Source organism: Ursus maritimus, unplaced genomic scaffold (assembly GCF_017311325.1).
Source record: "Ursus maritimus isolate PB19 unplaced genomic scaffold, ASM1731132v1 scaffold_30, whole genome shotgun sequence".
Classification (NCBI taxonomy): domain Eukaryota; kingdom Metazoa; phylum Chordata; class Mammalia; order Carnivora; family Ursidae; genus Ursus; species Ursus maritimus.
Window position 1 is genome coordinate 2,563,142 of NW_024425564.1, and position 13,410 is coordinate 2,576,551.

General features: G+C 59.2%; 1 protein-coding gene across 1 annotated transcript; it reads right to left on the minus strand.

Annotated features, from left to right (window-relative positions):
- Positions 1–395: 395 nt before the first annotated feature.
- Positions 396–9,007, minus strand: MAPK13 (mitogen-activated protein kinase 13). The gene is made up of 12 exons (XM_040644698.1): positions 8,791–9,007; positions 7,846–7,975; positions 6,547–6,605; positions 3,727–3,835; positions 3,473–3,502; positions 3,040–3,087; positions 2,798–2,912; positions 2,620–2,691; positions 1,585–1,664; positions 1,242–1,320; positions 967–1,143; positions 396–729 (listed from the first exon to the last, which is right to left on the minus strand). Exons 1-12 carry the CDS (start codon positions 8,907–8,909, stop codon positions 647–649), a joined length of 1,101 nt encoding a protein of 366 aa, XP_040500632.1. The 5' UTR covers positions 8,910–9,007; the 3' UTR covers positions 396–646.
- Positions 9,008–13,410: the final 4,403 nt, after the last annotated feature.

Below are 13,410 nucleotides of genomic sequence, written 5' to 3' on the forward strand. Positions count from 1 at the left end.
TCATCTCTGGTGTGCCTATAAGGGCAGGCGAGGACAGACAGAGCTCCACCGAGGGCCGGGGGCCGTGTGAGGACGAAGGCAGAACCTGGAGGGAGGCAGCGACAAAGCCAGGCACACCAAAGAGGCCTGGGAGCCACCAGAAGCTAAAAAGAAGCAAGGAAGATTCCGCTCTAGAACCTTCAGAGGGAACACGGCCCTGCCGACACGTTGATCGCGGACTTCCGGCCTTCGGAACCCTGAGAGAACACAGTTCTGTCGTTTCAAGCCTAGTTTGCGGTGATGGGTCCCAGCAGCCTTAGCAAACCAATACACCATCACCGCACGGCCCCCTGCCCCAGCTCGGCCCGCCCCTCGGCCCCACTACAGCCCCGAAGGACCCTACACGTGGGCGAGTCTCCAGATGGACGTTTTAATGTGGATGGTTGCGATCAGAGCTATTTTCTCCCACCCAACATCTCTGAATTCTGCAGCCACGAGGCCTGTTTCCTACACCCGGGCAAGGCCCCTCTCTCCTCCGCCCGGAAGGCGGTCATCCCAGAAGGGCCGGACCGTAGTAGTGACAAGCAGGCGTCGGTCCTGGGGCAGTATCCGGCAGGCGGTGCCACGCGGCGGTCCCTGGGCTCAGCCAGGGGTCCGGCTGGACGGGTCACTGCAGCTTCATGCCGCTCCGGCGCCGTGAGTCCTTCCGGGCAACGGGGCTGAAGTTCACGATCTCCTTGTAGATGTGCTCTGCGAAACACAGGCTGGCTCGAGGGGCGTAGGGGGTGCTGAGGGCGAAAGAGAGCCCCCCTCCCTGGATGGAACGCGGAGCAGAAGTCAGCTCAGGGAGCAAGAAATGCATGCAGGAGACAACAAGCTCAGAGAGGAGGCGGCAGTGGGGATCCAGGAGGGCGGGCCGAGGCCGGGTCTGGAAACAGAGGGGGCAAAGCAGAGACAGGCCGGCACCCCAGGGCCCCCAGCTCTTACGCTTCCATTCATCCACTGTGAGTTTCTCATGTTCCAGGGAATCATCAAAAGGCTGCGGGGCCTCTGTCTCCTCCTCCGGGTCTCGGAAGAGTTCAAAGAAGGGGTGCGCGAGGGCCTGCGAGGCCGTCAGGCGCTTGTCCACGTCCAGCTCCAGCATCTTCTCCAGCACGTCTATGGCTGCAACGACAGAGCAGGCACGTCACGTCCCAGGCCCGGGAGAGCCCGCCCGTGGGGACAGACTGTGGACGCCCCACGGAGGCAGGGCCAGGACTCACCCTGGGGGCTGGCGCGCGGGAAGAGCTGAGAGAAATCCTTCTTGGGGCTCTGTGGCAGGGCCTGGATGTAGGATTTGGCCTGGAAGACAGAGGAGCAGTGAGTAATCCCCCACGGCCAGCCTCTCAGGGGTCAGGCCTTGGGGGAAAGGGCAGGGACTCCAGAAAAGCCCCAGAGCCGGGCTGAAGGCTCAGGTCAAAGTCCAAAGTGGGCGAAGGCAAGAGCACCGGCCAGGGCAAAAGGAGGGGACAGGTGAGCCCTCCTTTCCAAAGGCCTAGAGCCCACGTGACCCCCGGTTAGCCAAGTGCACAAGCCTGGGCCAGTCCAGATTCATTTGCCACTCACTGCTTTGTCGTGCAACTTCTGCACAAACTCTGCGCCCGGCACCCCGGTCACTTTCAGGATCTGGGACAGCTGGTCCAGGTCTTGGCAGTGGGTTAAGGCTCGGCCTCACTCTCCGCTGGTGGATCTGGGGCTGCCCTTCCCGCCACCCTTCCCTCACTCCCACCCAAGCACGGAGGCAACCACCCAGGCTCCAGGCGCACTTTCAGGAGAGGGCGCAGGTCTCTGGAAGCCTTCCCCCCTGCAAGGCCGGACGAAGCGTCCTTCCCCACAAATGCTCCTGGCCTTCCCAGCTCCCATCGCACCCCGTCAGCCACCCTCATCGGTCTCTTCGGCACCTTCCCCCACCCTCACGCTGAGCTCGGCTCCGCAGACCCCACACATTCTCGACACCCGCACGGCCCACAAGGCCGCTCAATTCGTGCATGTGGTGCCGGCTCGTGAAGTCTCTTCTATGTGGTGGTGGAATGGCAGGTGACTGCTTTTCAGCAATTCCCTTAACTGCATTTTATTATTTTTTTTAAAGATTTTACTTATTTATTTGACAGAGAGAGAGACAGCCAGCGAGAGAGGGAACACAAGCAGGAGCAGTGGGAGAGGAAGAAGAAGCAGGCTTCCTGCTGAGCAGGGAGCCCGATGTGGGGCTCTACCCCAGGGCTCTGGGATCAGGCCCTGAGCCGAAGGCAGACGCTTGACGACTGAGCCACCCAGGTGCCCCCTTAACTGCGTTTTAAAATTGTTCTACAGTGAGGGGCGCCTGGGAGGCTGTCGGTGGAGCGTCCGACTCTAGATCTCAGCCCAGGTCTCGATCTCAGGGCCATGAGTTCAAGCCCCGTATTGGGCTCCATGCTGGGCGTGGCACCTACTTAAAAAAAAAAAACCAAGTAAATAAGTAACTAAATATATAAAGAAAATGGTTCTACAGTGATCAGGTATCACTTTCACATTAACAAAAAACAGAGAGAGAGAGACATTTAATCAAGTGTCTGTTGAACGAGGGAACCCCTGTTGGAGTCTGGCTTTTCCAGCAAAGGATACAATCTTTCCCCTTGAACAGAGTCTTCCCCGTCAGCATCTCTGCCATGATACAGCCCACAGACCAGATGTCCACTGCAGAGGGAGGGGGAGCGTCACCTGGACCAGCTGACCCGCAGTCAGTCAAGCCAGAGTAACCGAAGCGGCCTCGGGGCCCCGCCGCGGGCAGCCGGCCACTGACCGGTCTGGTTGTAGTGCATCCAGCTGAGGATCACCTCGGGGGCCCGGTACCAGCGGGTCACCACGTAGCCCGTCATCTCCGCGTCCGCGTGCCGGGCCAGGCCGAAATCCAAGATCTATGACTCAGGGGACATAGGGAGAGAGAGTTGCTGTGCACAGGGGGCTCCTGGAGCAGCTGCTGGGGGCTCCCGGGGGAGAGGGACCCGCCCCCATGCCAGGCTGACCCCGCCTGCGCCCGCTCACCTTCAGCTCGCAGTCCTCGTTCACAGCCAGGTTGCCCGGCTTTAGGTCCTAGATGAGAGGAGAGAGCGAGCGCTGGGCTGAGAGGCGGAGACGGGAGCTTGTCCCCCTTCCTCTCTCTGGGTGTCAGCTTCCTCGTGTGTAAAATGGGGGCTGGACTAGGTATCCTCTTGGGCCCATCCAGCTCTAAAATACTCTTGATTCTTGGAGCCTAAAACACCCAGCTCAAGGCTCGCTTGGTTTGCCGCATCCAGAAAGTTCCCCAGAACACAGCGATCTTCTGAGCAGGCCTTCCTGGGCCAAGGCTGGGTCTGAAAAATCCACATTCCAGGCTCCAGAGGATTTTCACCTCCCCATTCCTTTCCTTCTTCCCGGCTGTGGAGAATCCCTCCAGGGTGGAGGGGCCTCTGAGGACCACCGCAGACCATGCACTCACCCTGTGGACGACCCCAGCTGAGTGGATGTACTGCATACGAGAGCGAGAGCGAGAGCGCGAGAACGAGAGAGAGAGAGAGAGAGAGAGAGTAGGGTGAGTCCAGCTTCCATACCGGGGGCTTCAGGCTGGCTCCACACCCCCTCTACCCTGTCCCACTGTGCTCCTTCAGCCCCCACGGCCTGGCGTTCCCCAAACCTCGGGTGTCAACACCGAGGCACCCCCTCCCCCCGACCACCTTCCCGGTGCCCGCACACCTTGAGCCCCTTAAGCATCTGATACACCAGGTACTGGATCTTGTCCTCGCTGAACTCCATCCCCATGATCTTCTGCAGGTCCGTCTGCATGAAGGGCATCACCAGGTAGCTGCAAAGCACGAGAGCTTCTTGCCAGTCCCCAGCCCACCCAGCCCAGGTCTGAGCTCAGAGCAGGTGCAGGGGCTGGGGCAGAACAGACGCCTTAGAGGAGGCCTCCGTGTGCAAGACCCAGCCCCGCCGCAGCCAGCCAGACCCCCACATGGGCTTCCTGGCTCCCGGCTCCCCGCCTGGCCACGGCGGCCGCCCCGTGGGCAGAGCTCGGGGTCAGCATGTTCGCTGGAGCGTGCTCAGGAAAACCAAATGGAGCTGTGCTCCCTCTCTTCGAAGGCGCCCTCCCCTTGCCCTCCTCCGTGCCCCCCAGAAAGCCACAGCTGTGACTTAGGAGCACCTGCCAGCATTTCCTTCTGCTTCTGTCCAAGTATTTTCTTCCCCAGGGGGTCATGCCCAGCTGGGAGAGCTCCACAACAACCAAGAATGTCTGCCCTTCCAAGAAGGAAGTAATCGAACAACTTCCAGGAGGGCAGAAGAAGAAAGAAGGAGTAGCTGAGCCACGGCACCCTCTGACGGGATTGCAAAACAGGTCAAGGTCAGCAGAACATAGCTGTTGCTCAAGGTGGTGATGGCAAAGTCCAGAGCGGAAGGTGAGAGATTTAAACAGGGATATTTACCAAAAAAAAAAAAAAAAAAAAAGGATGTGGTGGAGGCCGTCTCTATGAGCCTATGATTTTCTTTCTTTTTTTTTTTTTAAGGTTTTATTTATTTGACAAAGAGAGACAGAAAGCACAGGCAGGGTGGAGGGGCAGTGGGAGAAGGAGAAGCAGGCTCCCCACAGAGCGCGGAGCCCGATGACTTGCATGACTTGCGGCTCCATCCCAGGACCCTGGGATCACGACCTGAGCCGAAGGTACCCTGAGCCTGTGATTTTCTGAAGCTCTCTTCTACCCGATCACCCTCTCTCCCCCACGGGGACCCTGCTCCATGCACGGTCCCCTCCCCACTGTTGTCCTTCACCTCCGCATGGACCCTGGTTCTCTCTTCTCTGCAGACAAACTTGCTGAAGTCTTACCGTGCTTGAAGCACCTTCCCTTGACTCGTTTCTTCCAAGAGCCACTCCTTCTCCCTCTTTCCCTCCCCAAACTTCTAGAAAGAGTGGTTCACACCTCTTGACTCACTGCCTTAACTTCCAATCCCTTGACAACCTGACGTCTGCTCCCGCCTCTCCGAAACTGCTCGGATCACTCTCACCAAGGGCTGCCCAGCACACACGCCTGACTCCCCTTCTTCCTATCGGACCTCTTGCAAAGTCTGACCCTCCCTCAAGATTTTCTGTTGATCTCTTCATCAACAGAATTGTATCATCTTCTACCCGAGCCCAGACCTTCCTGAGCTCCAGATTTACGTGCAACTGCTGATTTAAAGAACCGAACGTTTATAGGCTCCTCAAAAGTTGTGTCCAAAACAGAGTTCATTATATTTCTCCCAAGACCTGTTCTTCCTCCACCTTGTTTTCCAAGCAGGAGCCTGGCATCCTGACCTACGCCCCCTCTCCCGGCCACCGCATCTCCCAACAGATACGACTTCGGACAGTCCTGTCTCCTGGCGGGTCTCAAGTCTCCTCTCGGCATCCCATCTCCTCCGCCTTAGATCAAGGTCTGGGACTGCTCTCCAGGCTTTCTCTGCTCCTAGAACCGCTCCCTGCTTTTTTCCCTCCTGCCAAAGTGCACCCCCAAATCTGACCTGACTACTCACCCCAATGTTCAAATCCTCCAGGGACTCCAGGCTGCCTGTGGGATCAAGTCTGGACTCTTCCCTTGTCCAAACCAGCCGCTGGCCTTCACTAGTCTCACTGAACTCACTCACATTCCCCTACCAGTCCGGTCTCAGGCACCGTGGCCTTTCCCTTGTCCACGCCGTGCCCCCTACCCGGGATGCCTTCAGCACCTCTACCCCAGGACAGCATGTACTCACCCTTCGGGGCTGAGTTCGAGCGCTGCCCGCTCTGGAACGCCCCGAGGCAGCATGCAGTCCCCCTCCCCCCTCGACCATACTTAGAGCACCCGCCACACTTTCTCGAGTCTTCACGTAGACACTGTACCTCCCCCCTGCCTGGGAGGGGTGCTGGTCCACTTTAAGTTCCCAATGCTAAGCCCAGCAGCTGGCTTTAGAGGGATAACAACCTCTGAGTTAAATTGAAAACGAAAGCATCCTAACAAAGGGACCTCGGCTGCATTTGAAATAGGGGGTGGGAAAAAAAGAAAAAAAAACCCACCTTCCCTGCAAAGGTCCCTGCAAAGGTCCCTGCAAAGGTCCCTGCATTTGAGACCGGGCGCTGCAGTAGCAAAGCCATGCATTTCACAACCACATTTCTGGTTCTGTGTGACTCCGTCACACACCCCGTCAGCCAGAGGCGGCCAGGGCTTCCTCTTAGGAAGAGCCCCAGGGTCCAGACCCACACCCGGGTTCCCGCGGAATGGCGAGGTAAGTGGGTTCGGACCCTGTGAGGACTGCCAATGTGGTCTTGGTGGTATAAAAGGGAGTATCGAGGGAAGCGGATGAGCCGACAGCTCTTGTCAGGCAAGCCCCCCACCAAGCCCCCTGCACCTCTTCCTGCCTGCCCTGCTCCCCACCCTCAGCTGAAAGAACCTCCAGAAAGGAGCAAGCCCGCTGCCCAGAAGAGAGAATCTGGACTCTCCCCCAGCTGGCTCCCGAGGGGCAAGTAAGGCCCGCAAATGCCCTGGAACCCAGTGCAGCCCAACTCACAAGTCATGGAAGCTGCGCAGGGAGGAGGCTGGGGTGAAGACATCCAGGAGCCCGATGACCTGGGGAGAAGGTTGCCAGTGAGGCGGGGCGGCCGCCACAGCCCTCGCCCCCTTTCCCTTGGGGCCCCAGCCATGCACACCACCACCCACCCTTTCCTGATACACCGTCTGGGGCAGGAGGCAGGCTCCCAGCCTTCTTGGGAGCAGTAAGAAGGGCAGAGGCAGAAGAGGAATCCCCTTAATGGGGAGGGAGCTCGCAGTGCACAGTGATGCAAAGTCAGGCTGGGGAGAAGGGGAATTGCCCCCAAGTCTGGGGTTCAGGACAGACGTGCGAACTCACTCTCAACTCAAGCAGGCAACCACAAGCGGTGAAGGGAATCAAGGAGGGAACAGGGAAGGGGCCGTCCAGCCAGCAGGCTCCCTGCCCTTGACCTTGGGTCTCCTATCACATCCATCCTTGCCTGCCAAAGGGCTGGTCTGGAGCCAGGGGCCATGGGGAGGGGTTTGCTGAAGAGGAATGGGGCTTAATATCTGTCCGTGATATTTTGAAATCATTATTTTACCAATCTAGGTATCCTGGAGCAAAGCCTGGTTGTTAGGCCCAGTGCTGGGTGGCTAGCCTTCCAAGCCGTTTCTATCCAGACAGGATATTCTAATGGTTATGCACTGAGGCCTGGGGCCAAGCTGCCTAGGTTCAAATCCCAGCTGGGCCACTGACTAACCATATAACGTATTAGTCTTTCTGTGCCTTGGTTTCCCCCTCTGTACATGGGAGTAATGGCACTCAACTCCTGTGATGTTGTGAAGATTAACAAGTCAGTTTATGCGGAGCTCTGAGGATAGCACTTGACACACAGGAAGTGCTCAAGTACCTACGGTTATTGTTTTACTATTAGGGCCCCGAGTGGAAGCCCCATTCACCAGGCTGCTGGGCGCCCTAGCTGCGACATTTAGAACAAACGACGAAGTTCCTCCGTGCCCATTTCTTCACAACAGCAACACAGTAAGTTTGCACCTCACGAAGTTCATTTTGCTGCCAAAAAACACCCTCTGCACCCTTCCTGGGAAGCAGGCAGGGCAGGTCCTGGCACCTCATTTTAATGAGTGAGGAACAAGGGTGGGGGGACAGGGAGGAGAGTCCCCTTCCCCGGCCGGTCCTGAGCCCCGGACCCTCCCGGGCCATCTGCCCCACACACGGGGGTGGGGGTGGGGGGTGACCTGGTCAGGAGACTTCCGGTGCCCCCCCCCCGCCCGCCCACCTGCTCCAGAGCGGCCCCCAGAGCCCCAGCGCCCAGCCTACGTTCTCATGCTGCATGTGCTTCAGCAGCCGCAGCTCTCGGTAGGCCCGCTTGGCGAAGATCTCGGACTGGAAGGGCCGGCTCAGCTTCTTGATGGCCACCTTCTCCCCTGACCGCTTGTCGATGGCGGAGCTGGAGGGCACGCACAGGTCGGCGGGCTGGGGCTTGCTTTCCTCCCCAGCAGCCCCCACGCCACATTCTGGGTGTATGTCTCACGCCCCTCTGGGGAGCCCGGGCCACCCTCACCAAAATCCCTCCTGGCCCGCGGGCTGGGCTGGGAGGAACGGACCCCACCTCCTGGGAGGTGAGGGAGCAGCCTCAACCGCAGTGAGGGATGGGGGGCGGCGGTGCGGAGGGGGGGAGTTCTGCATCGGGTCAGACCCAAGTCCGTGCCAACAGGATCCAGAGCCTGGAGGGAAGCTCGTTCTTTGCACCTTGGCAACTCACATTTCCCCCTCTTTGGGCCTCAGTGTACCCACTTGTAACAACGGGGATTTGCCTGGATGAACCCTGGGCTCCCTTGTAAGGTTCAAGTCCTGGAGAACCAGACCCAGTCCTAATTCAACCCCCAGAGACCCGCCTGTAGTGTGGCTGCAGGCCGGCCTCTGCCACAGCCTGAGGCTTCTGGCTCGTCCTCTGCTGCCCCGTCGCCTCCTCCCAGCTCCAAGCGCTCAGCCCAGCAAAAGCACCCGCCAAGGACTTCCGAGCCCGCGGGCCTCGGGGCCTCGGGGCCTCGGGGTCCTCGCTCAAGGGGTGGGAGCGCGGCCCCGGGCGCCCAGCAGGGGAGGGGACCCTCGAGGCGGGCCCGGGAAGGGGTGCACTGACCCGCCCGGCTCGTCGAGGAGCTCCACCTGCGGCCTGGTGCCTGCGCGCCCGCCCTCCGTCCGGCCCGACGCCCCGCGCGCCCCCCGCACCCTCCCAGCGGCGCGCAGGCCCGGGGGTCTCACCACACGGCGCCATAAGCCCCGCTGCCTATGTGCGTCGGGGACACGTAGGTCTTGGGCAGCTCCCAGCTGGTCTTGTTGACGTCCTGCTTGTAGAAGCCCTTTTTCCGGGTGAAGCTCATCCCGGGCACCCAAGCTCGGCGGCCCCAGCGCGGCGCCTGCCTTCACGGCCCGCGGGGCTCCCAGCACCCGGCCCCCGCCCGCGGGCCACAGCCGGCCCGCCCCTGCCCTCCTCTGCCCGCCTCTGCCCGCCTCGCTCCTCCCCCGCGCGAGGGCGGGGTCCCGGGCACGCCGCGCGTCCCACCTGCCGGCTCGCCCAGGTGCGCCGGGTGCGGCCCCGCCCGGACTTGTCCCGACAGCCCCGCAGTCCGGGCGGCAGGTGCGCTGCCCCGCAGGAGAGGGTGCTGGGCGGCGCTGGCGCAGGGTCGAGCCGGGGGCTCCCGCGTATAGGACTGGGCGAGGGTGGGGAGGGATTGCTGGTGGGAAGACGGGGCCTCCTAGGAGATCTGCGTGGGCATCGCGGTGCGCTAGAGAAGACAATTTTGGAAAAACAGAACCTCACAACTTTTTGATTATAGGAAGTTTCAAAAACCATTTCAAAAGTACGAAAGTAGACAGAAGAGCCCGCTGCTTCTCACATCCGAATGTGCCCTGAGTCCCCTGGGACTTTTATTTGATTCAAATACAGACACGGGTTCAGCTGATCTGGGGCCGAGCCAGGATTCTGCGTCCCGACCAGCGCCCGGGCTCAGAGGCTCTCTGGGCCGCGCTTCGGCGACGAGGTTCTGGTGAATCCGCGCGGCCCTGGTTCCTCAGCTTCACCAATTGTACCAACCCTTAGCCAACCCTGTTTCCATCATTTTGAAGCAACACCAGGCATCATATAATTTCATCCATAAATATGTTTGTATCGCTAAAAGATGAGGGACTACTTTTAAAACATAACCACAATATTTCTGTATTTAAAATGACCAACAGTGATGCCCCAGCATCAGCTCCCTAGTCCGGGCTCAAGTTTCCAGTTTTGTACGATTTTTTGCTGACTTCCTAATGGCCCGTGAGGGCGATGACAAGCCAGGGCCTCCTGCCACCTGTGTCTGGTGCAGACTGAGGAAGATTCTGTGCTCAAATTAAACCAGAGAGGCCTCCCAGGAAGGGGGGTGGGACAGAGAACCCCCACACCCACCCCAGCAAGAGGTCCGCATGTCTGGCTTGACTTACCTGACCCTTCACTGGCCTGGGGAAAGGGTTGCAGAAGGGACGGGGACCACTCGCTTCACTTAGTCAAAGGGAGAGAGGGGGTCTTGAAGAAGGAAAGGAACCTGCCTGTGGCCCACAGCAAGCCGGGGGTCCTCACTAGGGAGTCTGCAGGCCCCAACCCCTGGGCCCCAGTCCCTCCCACACAGTCTCACAGCCCCAGACACAGTCTGGAAGCCCTGGGCAGGGTGAGGGTGGTGCAGGGATCCCACAGAAATGCCCAACAGGCATGGCATTCAGAGAATCTGGCTGATTCATATTTGGCACACAGTAGGATATCAAAAACTGTACTGAGAATGAATGGAAGCATCAGCCGTTCAAAGTGAAAAAATATTTCCTGAACACTTGTGCGTGCCACGGGCGTCATTATTCTGAGTGTTTGACACATACAACTCCCTTAGTCCTGGTGAGAGGTCCACGAGTCAGTATTATTATTATCCTCATTTTAGAGATGTACCTAAGGTACAGAGAAGTTAAGTGACTTGCTGAAGGTTGCACAGCTCTAAGGGGCAGAGCTGGGTTGAGGAAGTGAGCACGGCCTGGTTATAGAGGCTCTGTTCTCGGCTCCAAGTCTCTGCAGTGTCTCTGGGTTGAAAGGCCTTGCTTCTTAAAGGCAATGGTCTGCATTTCACCTTATCTCCCCTCACTCCCATCATGACGACGTGTCTACCGATCAAACCATGTCTCCCCCCACACATCCTACACCAGGGTATCTGGCATATTGTCTGCCCTCTTCCCTGCCCCACCCCCGACTCTGGTCCTGAGACCCTGCGGGAGGGAAAGGAAAGGGAAGGGGCTGTGTGCCTGGGAGGGCTGCAGGAGTTCGGGACCTTTGGGGTTGGTGGTGCCAGGGGATGGCACCCTGATTCTGAAGCTGGGGTGAGGTCTTGGAGGCCAGAGTTCAGGCTTGGACTCAGGCAAGACAGAATTGTCCAGGAGACTCAGGGTTTCCTTCTGGGTTGAGGATCGCGTTGCCCAGGGCAGGGGCAGGGCTTCTGCCTCTCTGTTGTATGTCCCAGTGACCTGAGCATGGCAGAGGTGAGCCCAGCAAGGTGGGGACTACCAGAGACGGGCTCCTGCCAAGTGGGTACAATCCTGTGAGGGCACGAGCTGGCCACTCAGGCTGTGGCTCTGGATGCCTTTTAAGCAATGGTCAGGAAGTGACTCAGGCCTCAGTCCGATGACACTGACACCCCCCCCCCCCCCCCCGTCCCCCCCCGCCCCCCTCTACCCCCCCCCCCCCCCCCCCGCCCCGTGCCCTCGGGCCTCAGTGTTTACTCAGCAGCCAGGCGGCCTGGGAGAGAAATACCTTGGAGGATCCCGTCGGGGAAGTCACACATGGGAGAGGAAGCCCAGGGGGTCACTGAGGACGTCCCTGGTGCTCCCCTCCACTAGCTCCAGGCTCCTCTTCCCCTTCAGCTCCAATCTCGTCTGCTCTCCTCCTCCCAGACGCTGGCCCGACGACATAGTCGTGTTGGTTTCTGCCCCATCGAGGCGGAGGCAAGCGGGTTAGGAAACCAACTTTGGTAGGGGACTCGAGTTGCCACCCTGACTCTGCACTACCAGCTGTGTGGCCCTGGGCAAAGCTACTGCCCTCTCTACAGAGATCTCAGCGCCCCCCTTGTAAAGTAGGAGCGATAGTAAGCATGGCAGGTATACCTAAAGAGTCCTGGGAGTCTGTCATCCCCAGCTCAGCACAACACTCCAAGGAGATAGGGACTGTCAGCGCCTCGAGCCAAAGATAGTTAGAAACCCACCAGGGAGTGAATGAGCCGGTTTATGACTCCTTGCCGCGAGGGGAGCCAGGGGGTGGCTCGGTAACAGGGCGCTGGGAAGGACTCACTCTAATGTCTGGGCTCGTGTTAGGCGATCAGTGGAGGGTTTAAGGAAGCAAGACTTTGATCTGGATTAGACGCTGTCGGGAAGTAGAGGTGATTCTATGGTTGGGGATCTTAAATCTTACCTAGAAAGGAGAGCCAACTGGAAAGAGGAGAGAGCTTAATTGGTAGAGAAGCAGCCTTTACTCAGATTAGCGACGCGGGGGATGTTTGGTCATTTCTGTGGTCTGGACAATATTCCTGTTGTGTCTGTTTTCAGACGTGATTACGGAGCGGTCTTGTTTCTGTCTTGACCCATCGCGGTCACAGATGGCCTTGTCTGTGTTCGCAGGGGCAGGAGGGAGCTGTGCCAGGCCAGCGCCGAGCCCCACCAAGGCCTGGCTGATAGGACCAGGCTGCTCCCAGATGTTAGGGCTGCTTTGCTCTGTCCACTTGGAGACCGAGGCCCAGGGGTGTTAAGTAATTGGCCTAAAGTCACACGTGACCGAGAAGCTGGTGAATGCGGTGTCCCAGGGGCTGCACGTTCAACCACCAAGCAGACAGCCCGGCACCCGGCAAGCGCCTGAGAAGGGGCTGTTGTAGTGCTGTCCCCTAGTGACGCCAGGGTTGGGGGGCAGGGGCTTGGGTTTCAGGGGGATCGATGACCGGTTTCTTAGAACAGAGACAAAAGCCTCAGAGGACAACGAGGCTGGCTGCCCGTGTCCCGTCCTGGCCGCCCAGGCTCCATCTTGCCTCAGGAATCCGGCCACTCCTAGACACTCCAGCCCTCTCTGTCCCAAACGCAGGGCCAGCCACTCAAATCCTCCCCGAACTGGCCAGGAGACCTCTACAAAACGAGAAACCATGAAGTGCCTGGGGTCCCGCCGGGACGGAACAGCAAGGGAGCCCTAAGAGCTCGGGCTCCAGCTCTGAGAGATTCCCCTGCTCCTAAGGGGCTCTCACAACTCCACAGAACAATCAAAATCAAGAGGAGGGAGGGAAGTGCAGAGGGAAGGCCACGCATGAGCCTTGTTAACCTAGCCCTGGACAAGTTAGCCTGTCTGAGCCTCAGTTTCCTCGTCTGTAAAGCAGGAGTGGTGACGATACCCACCTCGCGGGGCGTCACGAGGACTGAGAGAGATGGCAGGGGAGGCGTCTAGTTCAGTGGCTGCACGTGGAAGGGTTCCCAGATGTTCCTTCCCCGCTGTTGCCCAGCTGTGCCTCCCCGGCACCAGGCCCCTCACTGCTCTGCCCCGGCCTCCCGCCGCCCCTGCCACCCCTTGGCTCCGGCCCTGCCCCAGAAGCTGCTCCCTGGGCGGCTCCCACTCACAGCCAACTCTGTTATCAAGCTTTTAAACTTGTTAAAGGTTTTTAGTCAAATTCCAGCTAGTCAGCGTCGAGGGTGGTATTAGTTGCAGGTGTGCAATGTCGTGGTTCAGCACGTCCACATGTCACCTGGGGCTCATCACGGCAAGTGCACTCCTTAACCCCCGTCACCTGTTTCACCCCGGCCCCCAGCCCCTCCCCTCTGGTCACCACCAGTGTGTCC